The 21,612-nt window shown below is 47.7% G+C and overlaps 1 protein-coding gene across 1 annotated transcript; it reads right to left on the minus strand.

Annotated features, from left to right (window-relative positions):
* Positions 1-10,187: 10,187 nt before the first annotated feature.
* Gnmt (Glycine N-methyltransferase) lies at positions 10,188-21,344 on the minus strand. The gene is made up of 5 exons (XM_077681426.1): positions 20,996-21,344; positions 16,833-16,960; positions 16,485-16,747; positions 14,317-14,480; positions 10,188-10,467 (listed from the first exon to the last, which is right to left on the minus strand). Exons 1-5 carry the CDS (start codon positions 21,199-21,201, stop codon positions 10,305-10,307), a joined length of 924 nt encoding a protein of 307 aa, XP_077537552.1. The 5' UTR covers positions 21,202-21,344; the 3' UTR covers positions 10,188-10,304.
* Positions 21,345-21,612: the final 268 nt, after the last annotated feature.

Genomic DNA, 21,612 nt, shown 5'->3' on the forward strand with positions numbered 1-21,612 from the left:
GAGCCATCTTCCCACATAAAGTCGTGGGTTGTTTGGACTAACGTAACTATGACTCGTATCGTGGGGATAGGAAAAGCTTGTAAGCATTGCAAAGCTTAATCCTCTGTAGGTGCGGAACTTGTCAGAGTGGCTCAATGGCAATGGAGGGTTCTCTGGGCTACAAGTGGCCGTCGGGTGCGGTGGCTTTTGTTGTAAACCCATTGCGGCTGCTTGCGGTTTTCTTAACTGATGTGGTTATAGCGAGGTGGAACGAACATTTGCATTAACATGTGGCAGATTACCTCACCGGGTATCATCCTTCTTCCGCGAATATGTGCCACGGCCACCTCGTAAAGTTCATGATCATCACCTCGGCGCGTAGTAATATTCGAATCTCCCGCCCTCCCACTTCGCCTGTGATCGGAATGAGCTCCACAAAGAGCTTTATTGTTTGCGTGTGTTGGCGTCTGTCGTTTTGTTTCTTTTCTACATCTATCTTTCTTTTTCCAGCCACATTTCTGAGTGAAACCTCGTACTTGGTACCGTGAAAATTGGTAGTTCATAATAAGTTTACTGTAGCCGAAGGCGGCCAAAGCGGTCCGCTGTCAAGCCAGTCAGGTTGGTCAGGTGCCGCAAGCCGCAAGCCCCGTCAGGCCTCTCAAGCTTGGACGTTCCCTGTCTTCCCTATAGGCGGCGTAAAAATCGACGCCCCACGTGACCAACCTGGACCAACCTAAAGCGCTGTTTTCGACCATCAAGCCCACCAGACGGCGCAGGCAAAATGTTACTTTTGGTATAGAATACAAAACATTCATTCCGTGACTCAAAGAGCCCACACAGTTCGCTTACAATGTGTTATTTAAAAATACTATTAACAAGTTCCGCATCAAACATCCGTTGAGCAAAAATGTACGCAACTTTTTACGAACAGCCGACTGGTGCACCACCTCGTTTCTGAATTCGCAACCACAAAGCCGCCAATTCAAATTGAAACCGCTGCAACGGCCGACCGTTTCAATGTGCGCGGAGCACCGGTTTCGTGACTGTTATTGCTGTTATGTGCTTTTGCGTCCATCAGTTGTTGAGAGGACTGGCAAAACACGGGAATTGAGTGCTTGTGGAATGACAAATGTGGGAAATTCCGCATCGGAAGGCAGCTGTCGAGGCCAGAATATTCGATTCTTCCAACAGAAGGTGAGTGTTATGCACTCCGCTAGAAAGACGGTGCAAAGGAAACCGTTGTCGCCGTCAATACTTCATTTGTGCCCTTCGTTCGAAATCTTAGCGCAAGTGAACGAGTTGTTATGGCAAAAAAAAAAATGTTGTCACGAAAGCGACGTACAATTGCAGCGATCGAAATGAAATGATGTCCTGGCCTCTGTAAACTTGCGGATGTCAATAAACGATTTGTTCTCACTTGCTGCTCACTGTGGTCTGTGCCAGTCGAGGCCATCTGGTCACCTGGCGTAACATCACTTCACTAGCGCGGCGCAAGTAAACACGCGACCAGCGTGCCAGCCAGGAGCCAGCAGGAGCAGCCACGGCCGGACTCGACGCCCCTTTCGCGCGCGGGAGGAGGAGAGTCGAGTCCGGCCGTGGAGCAGCGAGCCGGCGGCCGCCGTGCGAGGGCAGCCATGTTATTAAGGAGCTCAAGCGGCCTGTGCAAAAAGCATCCGCCATGTTTACAAAGCCGTGTTTACAGCGCCATCAAGCGGGCGTACTGGGTAGTTCACGACGCCGCCACTACGCTTTTTCTGGCACTACAGGCAAAGCTAGACCTTTGCTTCTCTAAAATCCTCCCTGTTCTGTGGCCCCGTGGACATGGAGGCCCGTGGACGTTCACGCCGTGTGCGCATCCATGGTGTGCGGTATCGCTGCATGGCTGCATCACCGCCTTCGTTAGCAGCCTGCCCAAACAGATGAGAAAGTTCGGTGCTTGACGGCCTCCATGCCGCTGACCGACGAGGAGCTGGAGCGATTGGCCAGGCAGGAGATACTGCGGGAGACCAAGCTATGCGCCGAGAGGGCGAAGGAGCACGGCGCCTACGGCTGGCAGAAGGCCCGCATTCGGCCCACCAACAAGAACTTCCTCAGGAACACGCTGCTCAGCACGCTAGCTGACCGACGCAGGGACGCTAGGGAGAGCGGCTCGGCTGCAAAGGCGCCTGGGCGTGCTGCCGAAGCCGAGCCGAAGCGCTCCGCTAATGCAGAGCGGGCCGCGAGCAAATCGCGCGATGCCAAGCAGCTCGGATGTGATGCCGCGAACTCTTCTTCCACAGAAAGTGCGCCACAGGAAAGCGCCACCAACGGCGGAAGTGGCCGCAAAAGGACGCACGATGGTGTTCGCAAGAACAAGCTGTAATACGTCACACGTGTGCAATCTGTGAAGTAAGGGCGCCGAACGATGTGCATGTGGATTCCCGGTGTGATCTTGGGTCCCCTGCTGTCCATCACCCACTAGTGATACCATTATGAGTGGCTTGAAGACGAAGCGTTTTAGTGCCTCGCGGGTAATTCATTTTCAGTCAAGTGCCTCCACTGCCCCTTATTTTTGTCATGTTCGTCCTTGCAGGAAACCTTTGTAACCGTATCGATAGCTGGCACATGACTCCCTTGTTGTACGGTACGAAAATGAATGCTTTGCTTAAAAATGAGCCAATGAAATGGTCTATTTATGACCCATTGAAAGGGTCTACCGTCAGTCGACTGCTCTTGACAAGCTGTAGGCGCATGAGTCAAGCGGGAAGGGTTAAAAAACAACAATGCCCTAAATTTTCTCTCTCTCTCTCCATATCCACGCATTTCCTACTAAGTCGTAAATCGTCACTCTGGCTGGTCAGCGCGGCTGACTAAGCTACAAATGTGAAATCTACCAACCGAAAGGTACCAGCCGCATTGTGGTATGTTTCATGCGCGATTATATATGCAGTAATCCCTCCCTCATTCGTAAAATCCGCTGAAAACTTCGAGATATGCGGAGTTCCGAGTTTAATGAAATGCCAAAAATTGGTGGCCAGGTCACTGAAATGAAAGCGAATGCTGGTGACAAAAGCTTCCCTGCACAAGGGAGATTTCGTAATAACGGCAAAGTAGTTCGCAGGAAATAGAAATTTTTATTATTGCGGAAGAAAGAATGTCGGATGTTTGCATGTTTCGCGATTGCGTCGGGGCCCAAAAAAAGTGTTCTTGAGCTGCTCAATGCATTGCATCAATTGTTCGTCGCCACCGCCACATTCTACCTTGTTGCGAAGCAGGTGCAGCCATAGAGTTTGGGTGCAGCATCTTTGTAGTTCCTGTCATTCTAGGCACTTGTCGAGACTCCTCCTCGTCCTCATGATCAGCTGCATCGTCTGCAGCTGTCTCAACGATGTAGGCGGCGGACAGCATTCCGGTAACTGCAACATCGGCCTTGCACAGCGTAAATTAGCCGTTCACGACCGCGTTCGACGTGTAGTGGGCGCTAATCGTTAGAACAGAAACCTTATCAGCTGCCTGTAGCGCATTTGGCCTTGTGGCCTCTCTAAAAAAATTTCGAGCTATCTGAGGACCCCCGAAAAAAACGTTTCAAGATAGAGGGGGGCAAGCGCCTATGACAGGTAAATGCACGGTGAACAGAGTTTCGACATGAATGATATTTTGAGATACCAGAGTTCGAGTTAACGAGGGATTACTCTATATGTATACATTTTTTCCAAAGGGCTTTGACAAGCTCCGTGAATTCGCCTTCAAAATTTTACATAACGTGATTTAAAGCAGCCAATGAACTATGGTGACGCTGTTTCTTTCAACGCCTTTGTGGTCTAGCTATTAAATATATGGCTGAATTGATCCAACACTGAGAGACGCATTTCCTTCCTGTGAGCTTATCACTCTGCAGCAGCTTAGCAAAGGGTTGTTGTCATCACAGTATCGTCTGTTTGCAAACTAGGCAGGTCCTGTTAAAGACAAAATTTATAAACTTCAAAATGAGCCAGTACACTTATTAGAAATTTGTGCAGTGACTAGTATTTAACGTGAAAGTATATTGGAGTGGATTCATATTAAAGCGCAAAAAGACATAACACAAGAAGCAGACAGCACAAATGCTTTCCGCTCTAAAAAAAGTCGGTGAGTCGTGATTCACATAGTTCAGCTTTTCCGTTCTAGTGAAAGTTAGTCATTATCATTTGGCTCATTTTGTTTCGCAGCACCTTTAACTCATTCTCAAATAAGCAAGCTTTACATGATTACTTTTCTTGCATGGCTTCAAAGGCACCGAGATTTTTTTTTTGCGTTTTAGTATCTCCGACTGATTACTACCACTGTTGTCAGTGTCGCCGTCTTTTCGCCTGCTTTACCAATAATGGCATCGTCTTCACGCATGATTAACTCGACATACACCCACTGAAAATCATTCGATGCATCTGGCGTGATTGTAGCGGAAAAGCTCCCAGAACCATGGCCAACAATGAAGATGGTACCGCACGCAGAAATACCATAACTTGCATTAAAAACAAAATGAAGATAGCTTGGATGTTATGGCGACTTGTCAGTCTTGAAGAGTCGCAATTTGGGCCAGTTGGTGCACCTTGCAAGAAAAATTATCTGCTAAACAAGGACAAGAAGAAGGTGATGACGGGACAGTGCTAAGCCTGCAACTGTTTTATTAAAGTCTATGAAAAACAGCTCTCCCTCCAAGCAATGACATCATGCAAGTACAATATATTGCCTCTGTCTTGACAACTGGTCGGCCACCAGGTTAACAGAGTGGATACTGAGAAACAGGTCTAGAATGAGGAGGATGAGACGAAATGAGGAAATTCGGAGGCAAAGAGTGGGCTGGAACAGCACAGGACAGGAGTGGCTGGAGGTTAATGGGAGTAGCTTGTTGATGGTGATGTCATACAAATTAGGTGATAATTTTGAGGGTGTTTTGTTGAGGGAGATAACTGCATTGAACTGTATAAATGTTAACCAGGGACATGAAAATACTTTGTTGTCGGAGGGCCCAACTGTATCGTTGGAGAGATCGAATTATTTGTTGCCCTTGGCAACCCTTTAAGCTGGCCTTGCATAAAAACTTGAGCACAGTTTCGAAAGAAACTTCTGATCAGGAGAGTGCACCTTTGCACCTTTCATATTGTAGAGCTGAGGAGTCATGATATTGCTTTGGATTATCATTTTGGCGATTATCAATTTCGTCCAGGTTGTCGTTTAAAGCTAATCCTTGCAGCAAAGGGGGAGGGGGGGGGGATTTAAAAAAATAGCAGAAGGTTTGGCTGTGCCAACCATTTAATGTGTAAAAGCAGCACATGAGGTACAGGTCCAGCACTTCTTGGTTCGCCGAGAACAAGCATTCTGCTCTTTTGAGCAACTGTTAAAAGAACTCTGTTCAGCCCTTGCAGCCTAGGGGTAGAATTGTGGGTTTTGGAATACATGGGCTGGTCTCAAGCCCAGCAAAACACACTTTTCTTTCTTCAAGACTCCTGATTCTTTTCCCTGTAAAATGGTCTGCACATTCTTTTTGTAAGTAAAAGTGTTTTGGCATCTTTGAGGTTGGTTTAGGGGGGCGGGGGCACAGCTTATCAAGTTTACAGTAAATCCCGCTTATATTGAACAGCGCGAGGATTGTAAAATAGTTCGATATAGCAAAAATTCGATATAGAAAGTGAAGCAAAAAGAACTTTATGAGAGCAATCTTGCCGATGGAGTCGCGAGCTAACGCTGAGCTCTTACCACCCTGCAGTTCACTATTGATACAACGCTTTCTCGGAAAGAAAAACAATAATTTATTGGGCGGAAGAACTGCGTGAGTGTAGCCTGCTTCTTGGAGCGCAACGCGTTGGCTTGCTCCACGGTATCTAAACAGTCGACAAGCACAAAACCGCTGCCCTCAATGGCACTGCAGTATTGCCGCAGCAGGGCCACGGCAGCGACATCTTCGCTCGGGCTCGGAAGCGGTACCGAGTCTTCGGCGTCTTCGACAGAGCAGAGACAAGCATGGATACAAGCGAATTACGGCGAACCCAGTGAACCAAGCAAGTGCGCGCAGCGAGTGGCGCGTACTTGAAGTTCGGTGACACCGCAGCCCGCGAGCGCCAAGTGGGGTGGTTTCGGCTCCAACGGCATGCATGTGTGGAGCTGGTCCACTCAGCAACGGCCGGTTTGGACCAAAAATCTAAAAACGTTGGTTTGGACGCGCCCGAGCTCGCGCGGGAGTCGCAAGTGCGCCACCGCGTCGCACCGATGTATTGCGGGAAAGCCTGCCGCATGCCTAAGGAGAGGCATATTAAAGGGGCATATGACAACGTAAACAGAGAACGGCTGTGGAGAATGCTGAAACTCCAGGGATTAGATGTCGAGTTAGTACAGTTCCTTATAGCAATCTATAAAGACAATAGAGTGCACCTTACTTGGGAAGGACAGAAATGCGCCCACCAGGTCAACATCCATCGGGGACTGAAACAGGGATGCCCTTTGAGCCCAATACTGTTCATGCTTTACATGGCAGGGTTAGAAAAGAAACTGGAAGAAAGTCAAGTAGGGTTAGCCTAACCCATATGCGGCAAGGCGAAGTGGTACAACAGCATATTCCGGGAATGTTATACGCAGACGACATTGTTCTTTTAGCTGATAACCAAACCGATATGCAGCGGCTAATAAATATTTGCGGCCAGGAAGCCACTGACCTCGTGGTAAATTTCAGTGCAGAAAAATCAGGAATAATGGTTTTCAATGACGCTACCACCGACGTAGTGTCTATCCAGCAAGGCGAATTACCTAGAGTGACGGAATATAAACATTTGGGAGTGTGGATAAACGAAGGGGATAACTACCTAAGTACTCACGAGGAGCAACTTAAGGTTAAGGGAAAGCGAAACGCAGCTATAATGAAGCATAGAGCTCTGTGGGGGTATAACAAATATGAAGTAGTAAGAGGAATGTGGAAAGGAGTAATGGTTCCGGGTCTCACGTTTGCGAATGCTGTACTCTGCTTAAAATAAGACGTTCTATCAGGCCTTGAAGTAAACCAGAGAACGGTAGGACGTTTGGCCTTAGGCGCGCATGGAAAAACAACTAACGAAGCAGTTCAAGGAGATATGGGCTGGGCGTCGTTTGAAGTTAGAGAAGCTCAGAGTAAAATATGCTTTGAGATGAGGTTGAGGGCAATGGATCAACGAAGGTGGGCAGCTAAGGTTTTTAGGTACCTATACTTGAAAAGCGTGGACACGCAGTGGTTAAGAAAGACTAGAAGGCTAACGATGAAATACGGAAAGAACAGTGGGGAATCCAAAACAGCCAAGGTAATCAAAAAAGAGGCAAGGCAGATTGAAACGAATAAATGGAGGGAAAAAATGGAAGCTAAAACGTCGTTAGAGATGTACAGGGCTGAGAAGATGAACATCAGAAAGGAAAATTTCTACGATAATTCCCAGGGCAGTGCTTTGCTTTTTGAGGCTAGAGCAGGTTGCCTGCGAACTAAGAGTTTTGTGGGGAAGTATTTACAAAATGATGGGGTATGTGTGGTCTGCGGAAAAGAAACAGAAACTATGTGGCACATAGTGTTAGAATGTGAGGGTATCCATCCAAATCTACATGAAGGGAATATTGGGCTTTCAGAAGCCCTAGGATTTAAGGGTATCAGAGAGGAAGTTAACTTCAAGGCTGTCGAGGGGACGAAAGAAGATTAGAATGCTGGTGGACGAAAAGCAGAGAGGGGAATATTGCCTAGGACAGTTACCACCTGTAACAGGGAAAAGAAAGTATTTCGGGCCTAATAAGCTTTAGTGCCTGCCCTAAGCAGCGCTAGTAATAAACCAAGAGTGTAAAACATCGTTATATTAGTCCTTTTTGGTAAGATGACATGTCATCACCCCGCTTCAAAGGGAAAACCAATAGGAATCATCATCATCATCATCATCATCAGAGCAAAAAATCCCGCGCGGGAGAGTTTGATTTTCCATTGTGGGCAAAATCGCGTTCGATATAAAAAGTTTTAAATGCATGTAAATTTTACCAGAATTATCCGTGTTTGATATAAGATATGATGTATCCGTGTTTGATATAAGCGGGTTTTACTGTAATTAACGTTCTTCATCACACCAGATCTATGCCAGACTTGTACCCATCTTTGGAACGGCCTATCGCTCCTGGTTATCAGGTGTCGTCCAATACGCCACTGTGCGCATGTGCTGCTCTGTGTGTACATAATAGGCTTCAGAGTACATGCACAGATTTCTTATGGTCGAACATCGTTGTGCTTGTGCTCTAAGCAATTGACTCATTGATTGAAATTCTTGACTGACTGAAAGATTTGAGTTGGTCAGCCGTTTTATAAGATGCTGCAAGATTTGCATCTGTTGGCGGACTCTTCCGCGGCGCAGCACTGGGGGTTGCAAATCTCTAGGCGTTTCTGACGATGATCCTTATTCACTTACCGTGCGCTTGCAGACATACAGGCAGCAGTGTCCGTAGCAATACACACTGAGGAGGCATCATAAGCAGCACTCTGCCTGTAGAAAACAGCCCGTGTGAGTTTTTTTTTTTTCATTTTCCTAGCCCAGAAGAAGCTCCAGACAGACAAATATAGGTGGATTCCAGTTTTGTAGACTACTAGTGCTTCCCGACTAAAACTGCGTATTCAGTTTGGCCCAAGAACCAATTCAGTCCCCACTCTACTGTATTGTTCATCGTTGCTTGACTCCAAAATTGTCGTGAGGGGCAGAGACCCTTGGACAGGGGCCCACAAGCTGTCACGTGAAAAAAGGCTCCCTGCAACACGTTTTCTCTCTCTCTCTCTCTCTCTATCAATATATATCTGTGTGTTGGACACTGCTTTTTACCGTGAAAGCGTTAATGTTTTAGCATTCCGTGGTTTTACCGTGTTCACTAGCCATTCCCAAAATTGACAGCATCACACTAATGCGGACATGACGACAAGCAGCAGCTACAGCTGTTGCATATGCACTGGACATTAGGCCTGATGTGTAGTTTTGAAGTTGTACGTTGTCAATCAGCACCTGCAGCTTGGGGTGCAATGAGTTCGAAGTTTCTGGGCACGTTGTTAAAGGCCAACTGCAGTCAAATTTCACCCCGGCCAAATTTATTTCGAATTTACAGTACGTACCACCACGCCAACAGGGACATAACTGGCAGCCCGGTGAAATCTTTTGATCAGTTGGAAACGCTTCAAATGGTTGCATGCCCGACAGCGACGCCGCGCAGCGAGATGATGGCAGAGCAGCGCTAGAAGACTGCAATTTGCGCAAATTTCGCATTGGGGAGGATAGTAATCGTCAGCTGCTTTTTCTTTTTTGTCTGAACCCAGCCTGCCTGCGTTTTTACCACAATGAGCTCACTCAATTTTCGGCATAATTTTAGAATAATGCCCCCCCCCCCTTTTTTTTTTTTTTCAAACCTCTATAACTTTGTCGTGGACTGACCTCAACAGAAAGATTACAAAGTTGTTAATCAATATTGCCCCCTGATAAGTCTTGAAAATTGGCTCTTCACGGAATAATTCAAAGGGGTGGAATCGTGCATATTCCGTTTCACAATCTAATCTATTCGCGGAACCTCTATCTCAATTAACAAACTCCACCCTGGCCTTCACGCTAGCATTGCTGGAAAATAAAACGAACAGCACAGCTCTCATGCACGAAGGCGGAACTAAGGACGCGCTGAAGTGTTTGCCTGCCCAAACAATGCAGGGCAAAGCGGTTTTGCAAGGCCCAGTGGTAGATAAAGTGCCCTCTTCAAAAGCTGCTATGCGCGCTCAACGTGGGGTACAGTCTGCAGCCCTTAGAGCAAGCCTTGGCTCACAGGATGTGGCCCTGAGTTATCGCCGCGCACTCCCCCGCCCCCATTGTTCACACTGCATCGGTGCGCTTTGGTACAGCTGTTCCTGCAGGAACAGCTGTACTTAACTGCACCGATGCATCGGCGTAACATGGGATGTCCCCTGTACATTTCGGTCCGGAAATGTCCGATTTTGGACATCCGACGGATGTCGGGAAATCCGGCTGGGACGTCTGTCGGACGTTCGTAGGATGAGCAATTCCTTTGCATCGGACCATCCCACGGACGTTCGTAATACGTCCGCCGGCTTTCTGCGGATGTCTGACTGACGTCCAAATGTCCGGCACCAGATGTCCGACGGATGTTTGATGGACGTATGTGATCCAATGGGTGGGTTTGGTGATTGAAAGATACCGGCTGAGATCTTCTACTTAGAAATAAAAATTGATTTTATTTTCTCTTTCACAAGAGTATCGTATTGCAAAGGCTGCTATATAATAGCAATAGTAATTCCTAGAGCCTTTATCGGCTCATCTGAGACAGCGCCTTTAGGCCTTCTGCACTATGTGTATGTAGAAGGCAGGCACGTAGTCTTTGCTGAGTGGCTTGAAGTCTCCGTAGATCTCGTGGTGAGCCTCTTTGCCGAAGACTTCTTCGATGAGATTCGTGAAGTCGGCCAGTCTGTGTGGGAAGTACGAAAGCCGGAAGTCGCTGGAAAGGAAACGTCATGTTTTAGAGACACCAAAAAATGCTGCAAATGGAGTGAACGCTGTCTCTTACACGTTTGTGTGCAGGTTACTAAAGCTTCTGATGCTCAGCTAATAAAGGCAGAAGTAGTCGGTGAGGCAGGCTAAAACTATAGCATGTAGTACTGAGACTAGCATGTAGTACTAGCCAGACGCGTAGTCAGGAATTTTTTTCGGGGGGGGGGGGGGGGGGGGGGGGGGGGGGCGGTCGTCCAAAAAAGATGGGACGGGAAATATGTAGGCAAGGCTTCTTGCGCGTTGTTTTTCAAACGAGGTTTGAAATAACTGGCTTTAACATTTGATTTGTGTATGGTGAACGCTTGCAGTAAAGCCCACCTTAAGGAGCTTAGATGATGATGATAATGATTATGACCTGAATTCCCGTTCGCCGGTCTATGGGTAGGCCACGGGTGATTCGTTCGTCCGTAGAGCAAGTTGTTATGCGGGCAGGCGCTCGTGAGCGTGATCATGAGTGTGCTCGTGAGTGGCGCGCGGTCCCCGAAGTTCGTCAGGCGGAAGTGGAGGCCAACACTGGGTGTCTACTATCAAGATTTGCGTGTTTTAGATTTTCCTTTGGGAAAGGGACTAATGAGTTTTCTTATCAGCTATGAAGTACAGTCGAGCACGATTTGAAGGTTATCGCGCCAGCATCGAGCGGCCACGTGTGCCACCGTCCTACGGTTTGGTTCCGGAACCATGAAAATCAAGATTTCGCACTCTTCTCTCGCTTGCTGGCTGTTCCATGCTACAACAATGATCCGCACGACTGAATTGCCACCCTTTGGGTTTCAAGCTTTGCATTCGTTGTCATCAAGGAGAGACTTGTCTGCGTTTTATTTACACCGATGATAACGAAACTGGCATAGATGATGTGCTGAAGCTGGTCTTACGTCTGCTTCATTTGAAAGAGTAGCTTTCCCACGATAACCTTCGAATCGCACCGGCATATTCGTATATTATGGCGGTGAAGCTAGCAAACGTGCGTCTTCGTCCTCAAGTAATCGTCTTTTTCTTATTTTTTGTGCTAGTAACGTGAATAGTATAAACTTTCGCTTAGCGGAACACCTTATTGCACTGCTGTTGAATGTTGAGCTTGTTGCACGTTTCTTAAATTTCATTCTATTTCTATCCGTTAAAACAAACAGACACGGCTTCAGTAAATTCCGGTTAAGCAAATACAGAATGCTGATTCTAACCAACAGGGAGGTCAAGGAAACACTGGAATAGTGCCAAAAAGACAAAGCTCCTCAATAAAGAGAATTGTACGGTTTTGTTGATGTGTTGGAACTACAAGATGGGCAGAGCAATGCTTTTCAAACAGCAGAAATTATGGAGCTGCAATAGTCAATGAAACGCAAGGATTGATAGTTGACTGAACAACATACAGTGACATGCTCTGTCATGTGATTATACTTTGTACCAGTGTAAAGGCAAGGAATGACACATGTATGCCTATTTGAGGCTTTTCCTGCTGTTCCTTCATTTCCCGGCCGTGCTGTACTGCCTCGATCGGCTCGCGGCAGGTTCCCTGTGCTGCTCGGTGTATCTGGCGCGAAATGCAGCCGGGCTATATACGTTGACATGTACAGCATCTGGAGCAGTCACAGGGATCAGGCGTTTACGTAGCCGTTGTTTTCAGCTTTATATGAGCAAGAATGTTCTTAAAACTGCAGGTTCCGCGCCTGCAGACGACTTCAGGTGGTTCTTCAGGCTACTTAAACCGCGCCTCAGCCTGGCACGAAACATTTCGGGGGGGCACAGGCCCGGTGTGCCCCCCCTGGCTACGCCCCTGGTACTAGCATGTACGCACCTGACGTTGCAGGCGATGCTTTTACTCAGTACTCGTTATTAATGATATTTCTGTGTTTCCTATGGAGGAAAATTCGGAGGAAAGTTTTGTTAGCTTTTTCTTTTGTAGAGTTGTACATCTATAGTATTGCCCATTATCGTGTCAGGTTTGATAAACTAGACAAAAATTAGAGGCACCGGTCCTATCAATGCACTCGTGTCAAAAAGAATATCCTAGCCGAGGGCAGAGTCATTGCAGGGGGTGCAGCAGTGAATAAGAAAAGTAAACGTAGTTAATGCAGTACTTTTCACTAATTAAAGCGCAGCAACAGCAGCTGTTTACACTAACACGACCCGTTTCGCCCCCACGATTTTGAATGTGTATCCCCTTACACAACACTTAAAACACCACGAGTCCACACCAGTCTACGCCCGACGAGAACACAAAAATGTGCTGGAGTTCTTTCCCGCCACTTCTGCCGACAAGTGTGTCATTGATGAACGCACATCATCATCATCATCATCACCAGCCTATCTACGACCGCTGCAGGGCAAAGGCATCTCCCATTAATCTCCAATTATCCCGGTCCTGTGCTAACTGTGACCAATTTATCCCCGCAAACATCTTGTTCTCATCTGCCCATCTAACTTTCTTCCGCCCCTGCCACGCTTGCCTTGGATCCACAACGGTTATCTTGCCTTCGCCTCACATGCTCTGCCCACGTCCATTTCTTCTTAATTTCTACTAACATATCCTTAACCCGCGTTTGTTCCCCGACCCACTCCGCTCTCTTCTTGTCCCTTAATGTTACACCTGTCATCTTCCGTTCCAACGTACTGCTCACCAAACCGAATGACCACACGCGTGCGCCGACCCTGCTGGTAAAGTGGCCGGTTACCTCCTCTACCGAAACACGACAGGCGTCGGTGGCGCTGAGGCCGCACCGCTTAGCTGTTCGGCCTCGCCAGCCGCGTGGTGCGCATGCGCCGTGCGTGCCACAGAAAGCATGAAACGTGCGCGCTGCTGTGCACTGACAGGCTTTTGTGGCCCCGTTGCCATATGGACAATCAACAGGTGTTTATTGTAAAATGAAGCAAAACCCGCCACCGCATCCTACGACTTGTGAAGCTTTCGATGACTACGCCCCAGGCGAACGTGATGATAAAATGGCGGCTACGCACTGTTTCACCCCGCAGATGGAACCTCTCCCGGAATCGCCAAAAACGATCGTCAGTGGTACTGGCGCCGCGTGGTTGAACGCTCAACAGTCCGGTGGGCGAATAAATAATGAAAGCAATTGGCATGCACTAGTCAATTACCTCTGAACGCTCAACAGTCCGGTGGGCGAATAAATAATGAAAGCAATTGGCATGCACTAGTCAATTACCTCTGATCAGTGATAATTATAACCGGCGCATCTTGTCTTCTCGAAAGTGTGCTTACCGTTAGTTCACGTCGCTAGAAATTTCGAAGCAGAATTCGTGAAGTTATGTAAATTCTTACTCAATGGCGCCTCTGTGATCCAATTTCAGTGCAGCGTCGGCAGCCTTTCTCGATCGTGTCTGCTTTTGTGCAGGGTGGGTTGTACTACGAGGCACGGGGAACTACGACAAGGTGCGGCCATTTTCAGACTCCTTATTGCACTTATTCTTCTAGCTTCTTTCAGGTTAATTAATTTAACAACATAAAGAAACATTGTAATATTTAGTATTTTGGTTACGGTAAAGATAAACGCTGGTACTCCTTTGTCATGACCAGCAGGCACACTCCCAGGTGTATACGCAGCCTTTGTTTGTTGTTGAAAAAAAAAACAGTTTAGCAAGAAGCTCAGCTCATATTGCGTTTTCTCTCTTATAAGCATGCAGTATTAAAAAAAAAGTCAATGCTGGTTTAAATACGCACGTCGCCCTTGAGAAGCCCGTCGGTCGACATCGCAGACGACGCGTATTGTTTACCGGCGGAGTGCTCTTATCGCCCCGCAGGTCTCCACCACGCAGATAAGTTGTCAGACGTGTGTTTACTCACTTGATTGGCTCTCCAGACAGCCTGCCTTTCTTGCTGTATTCCGAGTCCGTACAATCGAACTTGCTTTCCAGCGATGACACGTCCATGACGTAATCGAGAAGCACCATGGACGGTTTTCTGTCCACGTACAGCACGGACGTCTGGATATCCTTGATGTGGTCACTCTGTAAACGACGGGGCTCTTGCTTTGATGTCCAAAATAATAATGGCATAGCGAGCAGCAACATGGCTCTTCACACGACCGTTAGCTGTGCATGTACGATGTAAAATAATTCACTCCGTTCTTGTCTGTAACTAACTCTCGTGCACCCTATCAAAAACGAAGAAAAACGCCCTTTGAAAGGGTGTAATTAACAATATTACACCTTTGAAATGGTGTATTCTTGTGTTTCTGCTCGGGCGTAAAGGTGCTATAAACGACAAAACGCCCTAAAGGGTGTTTTATTTTGCTTTTTATGCAAAGGTGTATAGTTACAGAGGGTGTAAATCGTTTTACAGTGTAGCAACGACTTATTCTAATCCCCGTACCAAACCCTCCCGTCAACATCCCAGGAAAAACCCGTTCGTTTCTCCAAGCACCATCATCCGAATTTCCATCCCCAGATCTGCAAAAAATAACTGCGGAGCTCTCGGAATAAATTTCTAGACAGCATTCTCGCCCGTTTTTAATTAGACCGCAAAGTTTGCCCGAGTATATTTAACCTGCATGCCGATTATTAACCTTAAAGTGAATGCAATGTTGGACTTTGTAGAAGCTGATACGCCATTGCCACGTTTGAGTGTTATTCCAGCTTAATGCTTCAATCAAAGCTTCAATCAAATAAAACTCTGCCTAGGTGTACCCAAGCGTCTCCAAAGCGGAATTCTTTAGCCCGTCTTTAGTTCTGCACTTTTCAAGACTCCAGCACACCCGTAAACACATGCATGAAAGAGCACAAAGGAGAAGGGGGAAGGGGGGGGGGGGGATAGCAAAACTCGGTGTTCAAGCAGCTGGGGCTATACGTCATTTGTTTAACTCGCTCTTGCGGTTAATGTGCATCTGTAACGTGTACCTGTATATTCTACCAGCAAAATGGCTCGTTTCTGCTTTTGTTCGCTCTATTCACTCATTTAATTGTATCGTTTACCCGAGTTTAAATGCCAATCGAAAACCGGTGATCAAGAAAACTTGAATGGGCTATTAATGGGATTCACGTGACAGTAATGCACTGGTCTTGATCGGTTTTCTACCTTTCGCGCGTTCTCGTTTCTCATGGAATGATCAGACGTAGGTTTCGTACGCATATTGCGCAAGTTCATCGCCGAAGGGATCAGTCATCCGGTTCGGCTGCACGCCTCCGTCGCATAGTCCATATTCTAGTTCACTCTGAAAGCCCCGGCGTCCTCTTGTGCACGCTCTTGTGTGTAACCACTCATGCCAGGCGCGGCGTCCTGACCTTTAGCCACGTAGAAAAAAAAATGGCGCAGCTTGCTTGCAAGGCTGGAGAAACACCGGTGTTGGGGGTGACTTAGCTTCTTCCGTTTTTGCTAGGCTTTGCTAAGTTTTTCTAGGCTCTGTTAGCTTTTGCGATGTTCTTGTTAGGCTATAGGCTAAGTTCTGAGGTGTGAGGCCAAGTTTAGCCAGATTTTACGAGGCCGTTTAAGGTCGGTCCCCTACACTGACAGCAGATCCCAGGTTGGGATCTGCTAGGTTGACCCCCACATCCACTGTTTCCCCAGCCTTGCATCACTAGTGGAAGCTGCGCTTTTTTTGCATTTTAATAGCCCAAGAAAGTCTATAACCTTTAAAATGGTCTAGTAAGGGGTGCGCATGCGCATATGCCCCTTGTGCTCACAAAGCGGGCTTCACTGTTATAATACCCTTCCTGCAGTAGTGCACCCTTTACAGGCGGCGCAGTTTATATATATATTTATATATATGCTATGGGCCCTTTTGACTCCTTGAACATGGTGTATCTAGTAACGGTGTCTTCAACGAAGCATATGATGAAAAAAAAAGTTAAATTCTGCTCAAATGTATTTTATGTGCGGTTGACCCCTCGGACCTTAAATAAAAGTTTTCGAGGCTGTTCCTGTACTATCGTCGACAGAGATCTGAATTTCTCGGCTTTGCATCACCCACAACGTCGCCAAGCTTAGCTCTAAGGTCGATTGGTCAAGTCGCTCACGTTGTAGTAGATGCTGTGCGTGGGCGTGGTGCCGTGGTCAAGGATGTGGTCGTAGTTCCGGTGGTCGATGACCAGGAATCCTCCCGGCTTGAGCATCTCGCGAAAGTTGGCGATGGCCCGGCGGTGGGTGCTTCCGGGGGCGTCCCTCGAGTCCGGAAGGTGGCTGAACGAGTTGCCGAGGCAGATGACCGCGTCGAAGCCGCCCTTCTCTGCGGGCTTCACCAGGTCGTCGGGCAAGGTGAGCCAGTTGGCCTCCTCGATCACTGCGACGAACATATTCGCTCGCGTAAGCGGAGAACGGGGGAAGCAAGACCTAGAAGCACTGGTGTAAGTGTGGACACATCATACCCCAGTCGTTGAACGCCTTCTCGTGTCGACGGTTCCAGCGGATCTTGAGCGCGTACTTGAGCATCCGGTCGCTGGCGTCCACGCTGGTCACCTTGAAGCCCTCTTCCAGCAGCAGCACCGAGTCGATGCTGGAAAAATGCCAAGGAGCGGTGACCGTGAGCAAGGGAGAATAGACTTTATTGGAGCATGAGTTGGGTTAAAGACAAGTGGTGATCATGCTAACAGCACTTGGAGGATGCCGATGACCTCAACTGCTCGTTCAGCAAGTCTTAGCTGAACTTGAGAATCCGTAACGCTCACAGCGCAAACGAACAACGAACCATTGCTTGTGGCGTTTTGCTCTGATCATTGTCTTTTTTTTTGCGCGACCCCCCTCCTCCCACCCTGGATGTCCACCCCATACTCACCTACAACGACATTCTCACACGTTATAAGCTGTCTCGACGCACCTTCCCGCAACCTCACCCCTCCCGAACAAAGGCTGACGAAATCACTCTCCGCCAACGTCAAACACAGACCTTCCCTCACAATACACTATTGCATTCGATCTTCCCCACCTCTCACTCACCACTGTGCAAGTTTTGCCCCAAAAGCACATCGTATGGGAATGCTCCCACACACCTGACCTCCCTCGCAATCCCCACCCTTCCCCTTCACAGCGGGCGGCGCAGCTGTCCAGCTCTGAGCCCGGCTCCCGGCTTTACCTGGTGAGACAGGTACGGATGGCCAGCCAGAGCCAGGCACTCCTGGACTAAGGAGTCCCTCCACTGGTTTGCCCCCACACTCGGAGTCGGATTCGGATTCAATAAAAGTTTATTCCTCCTCCTCCTGTGAGCATTATGGTTTGCCAGCTATAGCCGGCTATAACATCGCACTTTAACGCCACCTCACAGTGCTCCGCACAAGAGGTGAGAGGGAATGAGTTGTGGGGGCATTGCCAAGTGATGACGTTGCCTTGCTAAGTAACTCGGGGGACGAATTGCAAAGCATGCTTTCCGCACTGGGCGAACAGAGTAGAACCGTAGGACTGAAAATTAACATGCAGAAAACTAAAGTAATGATCAATAACCTCGGGACCGCACAGCGGTTTGACATAGGTGGCGAGGCAGTGGAAGTGGTAAGCGAATACTTAGGCCAAGTTGTGACCCCAGATCCCAACCATGAGGCAGAGATAATTAGAAGGATCAGAATGGGGTGGGGTGCATATGGCAGACATTCTCAGATAATGAATAGCAGCCTACCATTGTCGCTGAAGAAGAAAGTGTATGACAGCTGCATCTTACCGGTACTCACCTACGGGGCAGAAACTTGGAGGCTCACTAAGAGGGTTCAACTTAAATTGAGAACGACTCAGCGGGCAATGGAGCGGAAAATGATAGGCGTAACATTAAGGGACAGGAAGAGAGCGGAGTGGGTCAGGGAGCAAACTGGTGTTAAAGACATATTAGTAGAAATTAAGAAGAAGAAATGGACGTGGGCAGGGCATGTAATGCGAAGGCAAGATAACCGCTGGTCATTAAGGGTAACAGAGTGGATCCCTAGAGAAGGCAAGCGTTGCAGGGGGCGGCAGAAAGTTAGATGGGCAGATGAGATAAAGAAGTTTGCGGGGATAAATTGGTCACAGTTGGCACAGGACCGAGGCAATTGGAGAATAATGGGAGAGGCCTTTGCCCTGCAGTGGGCGTAGATAGGCTGGTGATGATGATGATGATGATGCCAAGTGATACGAGAGACTGTTTTGCCGGACCCAATGCCATTGTACAGAGGAAAATATAGGGGGATAAATCACATGTAGTCTGGCGCTACAGGGGAGGGCTTGGAGGAGGCGCCGGTATCGTTCCTCTATGCTAAACAGGGACGCCGTTCGCCATTGAGGTACATTCGTCATGTATGTACACGTACGTACGTACGTATGTGTGTATGCGTGTTTGTATGTATGTATGCATGTATGTACGTACGTACGTATGTATGTATGCATGCATGCATGCATGTATGTATGTATGTATGTATGTATGCACGTATGTATGTCTGTATGTATGTCTGTATGTGTGTATGCATGTATGTACTCATGTTTGTGTGCATGCATGCATGTATGCATGTATGTATGCTCTATGTATGTACGTATGCGTGTATGTATGTGTGCCTATATGCATGTGTATGAGTTGTAGGTGTGTTAAGATAAACTTAATAATCACAATATTGACTCATACAGAACTAGTTGCGTAAAGGGCAAATTGCTTAGTTCGCCCCTAAATTATAGAAAAAAGACAATTGTAGGAAGTCGAAAAGAGCATACCGGCCTCTCTACATTTCCAACGCCTTGGTGGATCAGCGGCGAAGGTGCTGTGTTTCAGAGGGAGAAAACGAAGACGCCCGTGTGTCGATCCACAAGTGGTGTAAATTAACTGATAGCCCTCAACAACGCCTCGATTCATGGCCCAGGTGTAGCTTCGGTGCGTTAAATCCCACAAATTTGGAAATTTTAAGAACATTTGCTACGTCGAATCTCATGGTCCATAGCTATAAAATTACGCCCATCTTCCCGCGAGGGAACCCTGGTGTGATGCGACGCATCGGGGTGTTCAATTGGTGTTTCCGTTGGGTTGATTCTCTAAATCGCGTGAAACGTGTTGTGAACGCGTATGATGCATTTCCATCACATGCGGGTGTTCCTATACGCGGGACGATGGGCGTAATTGTTGTGTCACACCACTCACTGAAGGGACCGTCGCTTCCATCACGTCTTCATCGGAAGAATCAAGTCAAGCACGAAGTAGTCAAGCAAGGTCATGTCAAGTGCGAGAGCGAGCGCTTGACTGAATCGCCGCAGCGCGATACCCGCTTTATATCCACAGCGCTTGAAGGAGAGGAGACAATGGAGGAGAGTCGCGCATGCGCGCACTTGCGCGCGCCGGAGCAGTTGTTAATGCAGCGTTACGCAGCGAAGCGCGCACAAACAAGCGCGCCAGCTGTGGTATGCTAATGAGCCGGAGTGAGAGTGTTGCACACAGCTGTTGGGAGAGAAGAACGGAGGAGGGATGCCGACGGACGGCGCGACGACGACGCAGGAGGGGCATGCCTCGAAGCAAGAGATGCGTCGCATCTAAAAACTTGGGTTGAATTTATCGCTTTTCAAGCGCGCCTAATACGTCACTATACAGCGTTGCGTGATTGGGACATCCGCAATAAACCTCTCATTAAGCCCAACTATATGGCTTAGATGCATTGGCTTAAGATGTCCATGCTTGACAGCCGTTATGATGCACGAGGCACCAACAAAATAAAGTTATAATTACAAGTTAAAAAATTCAAAATGTTTGATGGCAGACTGGATACACCGAAGTCCTTTCTCGCAGCTTGGAACGAATATCGAATCAACTGTTACTAATTACTTTTATTTTTTTTTAAGTTTCAGTATTTATTTCAGGTGTGGCGTCAGAAATACGCGTATCAGCAAACAGTCCTGCACTTCTCCCTCGTCAGAATACAACGCGGCCGAACTTTGCGTGCATGAATGTACGTATACGTACATGCAAAATGTCTGCTTACGCGATCATAATGGCAATGGCAACATTTTTTTTATTTGCTTTGCATTTAATCAACCGTGGTAACATGAACTTTTAGGCGCATTTTCTTCTGTGCTTAACGCTTAACGTCGTTACGATCGCAACACTCGTCTTTTATTTACATTGTAATTATTCGATCGTGCCAATTTGATTTGATGGTTAATGTATACAGTCGGAGGCCGTAATTCAGACTTGCGAACACGGTTTAATTGCTATCGTTAGATTGCAAGGCACAGAATTGCGTGTGAACCTCGCTTTCATCCAGCTCTGCATAGCCAGCTGTTTTTCAAATGGTTTCTTGTATAAATAACCGGGCCTAACCGGAGTAGCTGTTGCGATCTTAACTCTCATTATGGGGAAACTTTGGACAACTTGTATTCTGCGGAGCTGAGAGAGGCGTTACGTATCTTAGCGATAATAAAATAATAAAAAGAATATTTTAATCACTACGAAAATGTACGAAATGCAATTACTCTCTAGCCTCCCATCCCAGTGAAAGAAAGAAAGAAAGAAAGAAAGAAAGAAAGAAAGAAAGAAAGAAAGAAAGAAAGAAAGAAAGAAAGAAAGAAAGAAAGAAAGAAAGAAAGAAAGACCAACCCTGTGCCGCAAGCGACGTCCAGAATGTGATGACACCCGAGGTCTCGGAGCTTCGTGGACAAGAATTCCTTGTAGTGGTCCGTGCGTTTATGGCGCTCTCCAATGTAGAGTTCCCATACTTTGGCGGCTCTACCGTCTGCGTACTGGTCGGGGATTCCCTCGCTGCCGATCCCCAGAGATCGCGTTCGGTAGACGTTGTCCATCATGTTGAAGGGAAACCACAAAAGCTGGGCTGTCCAATTTGTTCTCGCCTTCTTTTCGTTCCCGAGCCCGCGCAGAGTCGAATCAGTGAACGGTCCGACCACGCTCCGCGCAAATCTTCGTTGTTGTCTGCTACGTCGCGGCGGAAGATATATGCGCCTTGGGCGGACGATACTGGAGGCTGCGTCGTCGCGGCAGCCAATCGGCTACCGATAATTCCGATCACGTGACTCGCGTCGCTGCTCTCTCTCCAATGCACGGGTTCCGGCTGAAGCCGGAGACAGTGTTGCACATTGTTTGCAGAGAGCTCGTGTCGACAGTCCTTTGTTCCTTTGTCTTCGCACCGGGTCCGCGCATCGCTGGCGTGGAAATTTCTCGTGAACTTCAATATAATTCAATGTTTTCATTGTTTTGGG

The sequence above is a fragment of the Haemaphysalis longicornis genome, unplaced genomic scaffold (assembly GCF_048455015.1).
Source record: "Haemaphysalis longicornis isolate Haplotype H1 unplaced genomic scaffold, Haemaphysalis longicornis Haplotype H1 scaffold_8, whole genome shotgun sequence".
Classification (NCBI taxonomy): Eukaryota; Metazoa; Arthropoda; class Arachnida; order Ixodida; family Ixodidae; genus Haemaphysalis; species Haemaphysalis longicornis.

Coding starts and splice junctions, on each gene's coding strand:
- Gnmt (XM_077681426.1), bottom strand. CDS start 21,201: ATGATGGACAACGTCTACCGAACGCGATCTCTGGGGATCGGCAGCGAG. Junction 14,481..16,484: donor CGCACAGCATCTACTACAAC/GTGAGCGACTTG, acceptor CGTCGTTTACAG/AGTGACCACATCAAGGATAT. Junction 10,468..14,316: donor CTGTCTGGAGAGCCAATCAA/GTGAGTAAACAC, acceptor TTTCCTTTCCAG/CGACTTCCGGCTTTCGTACT.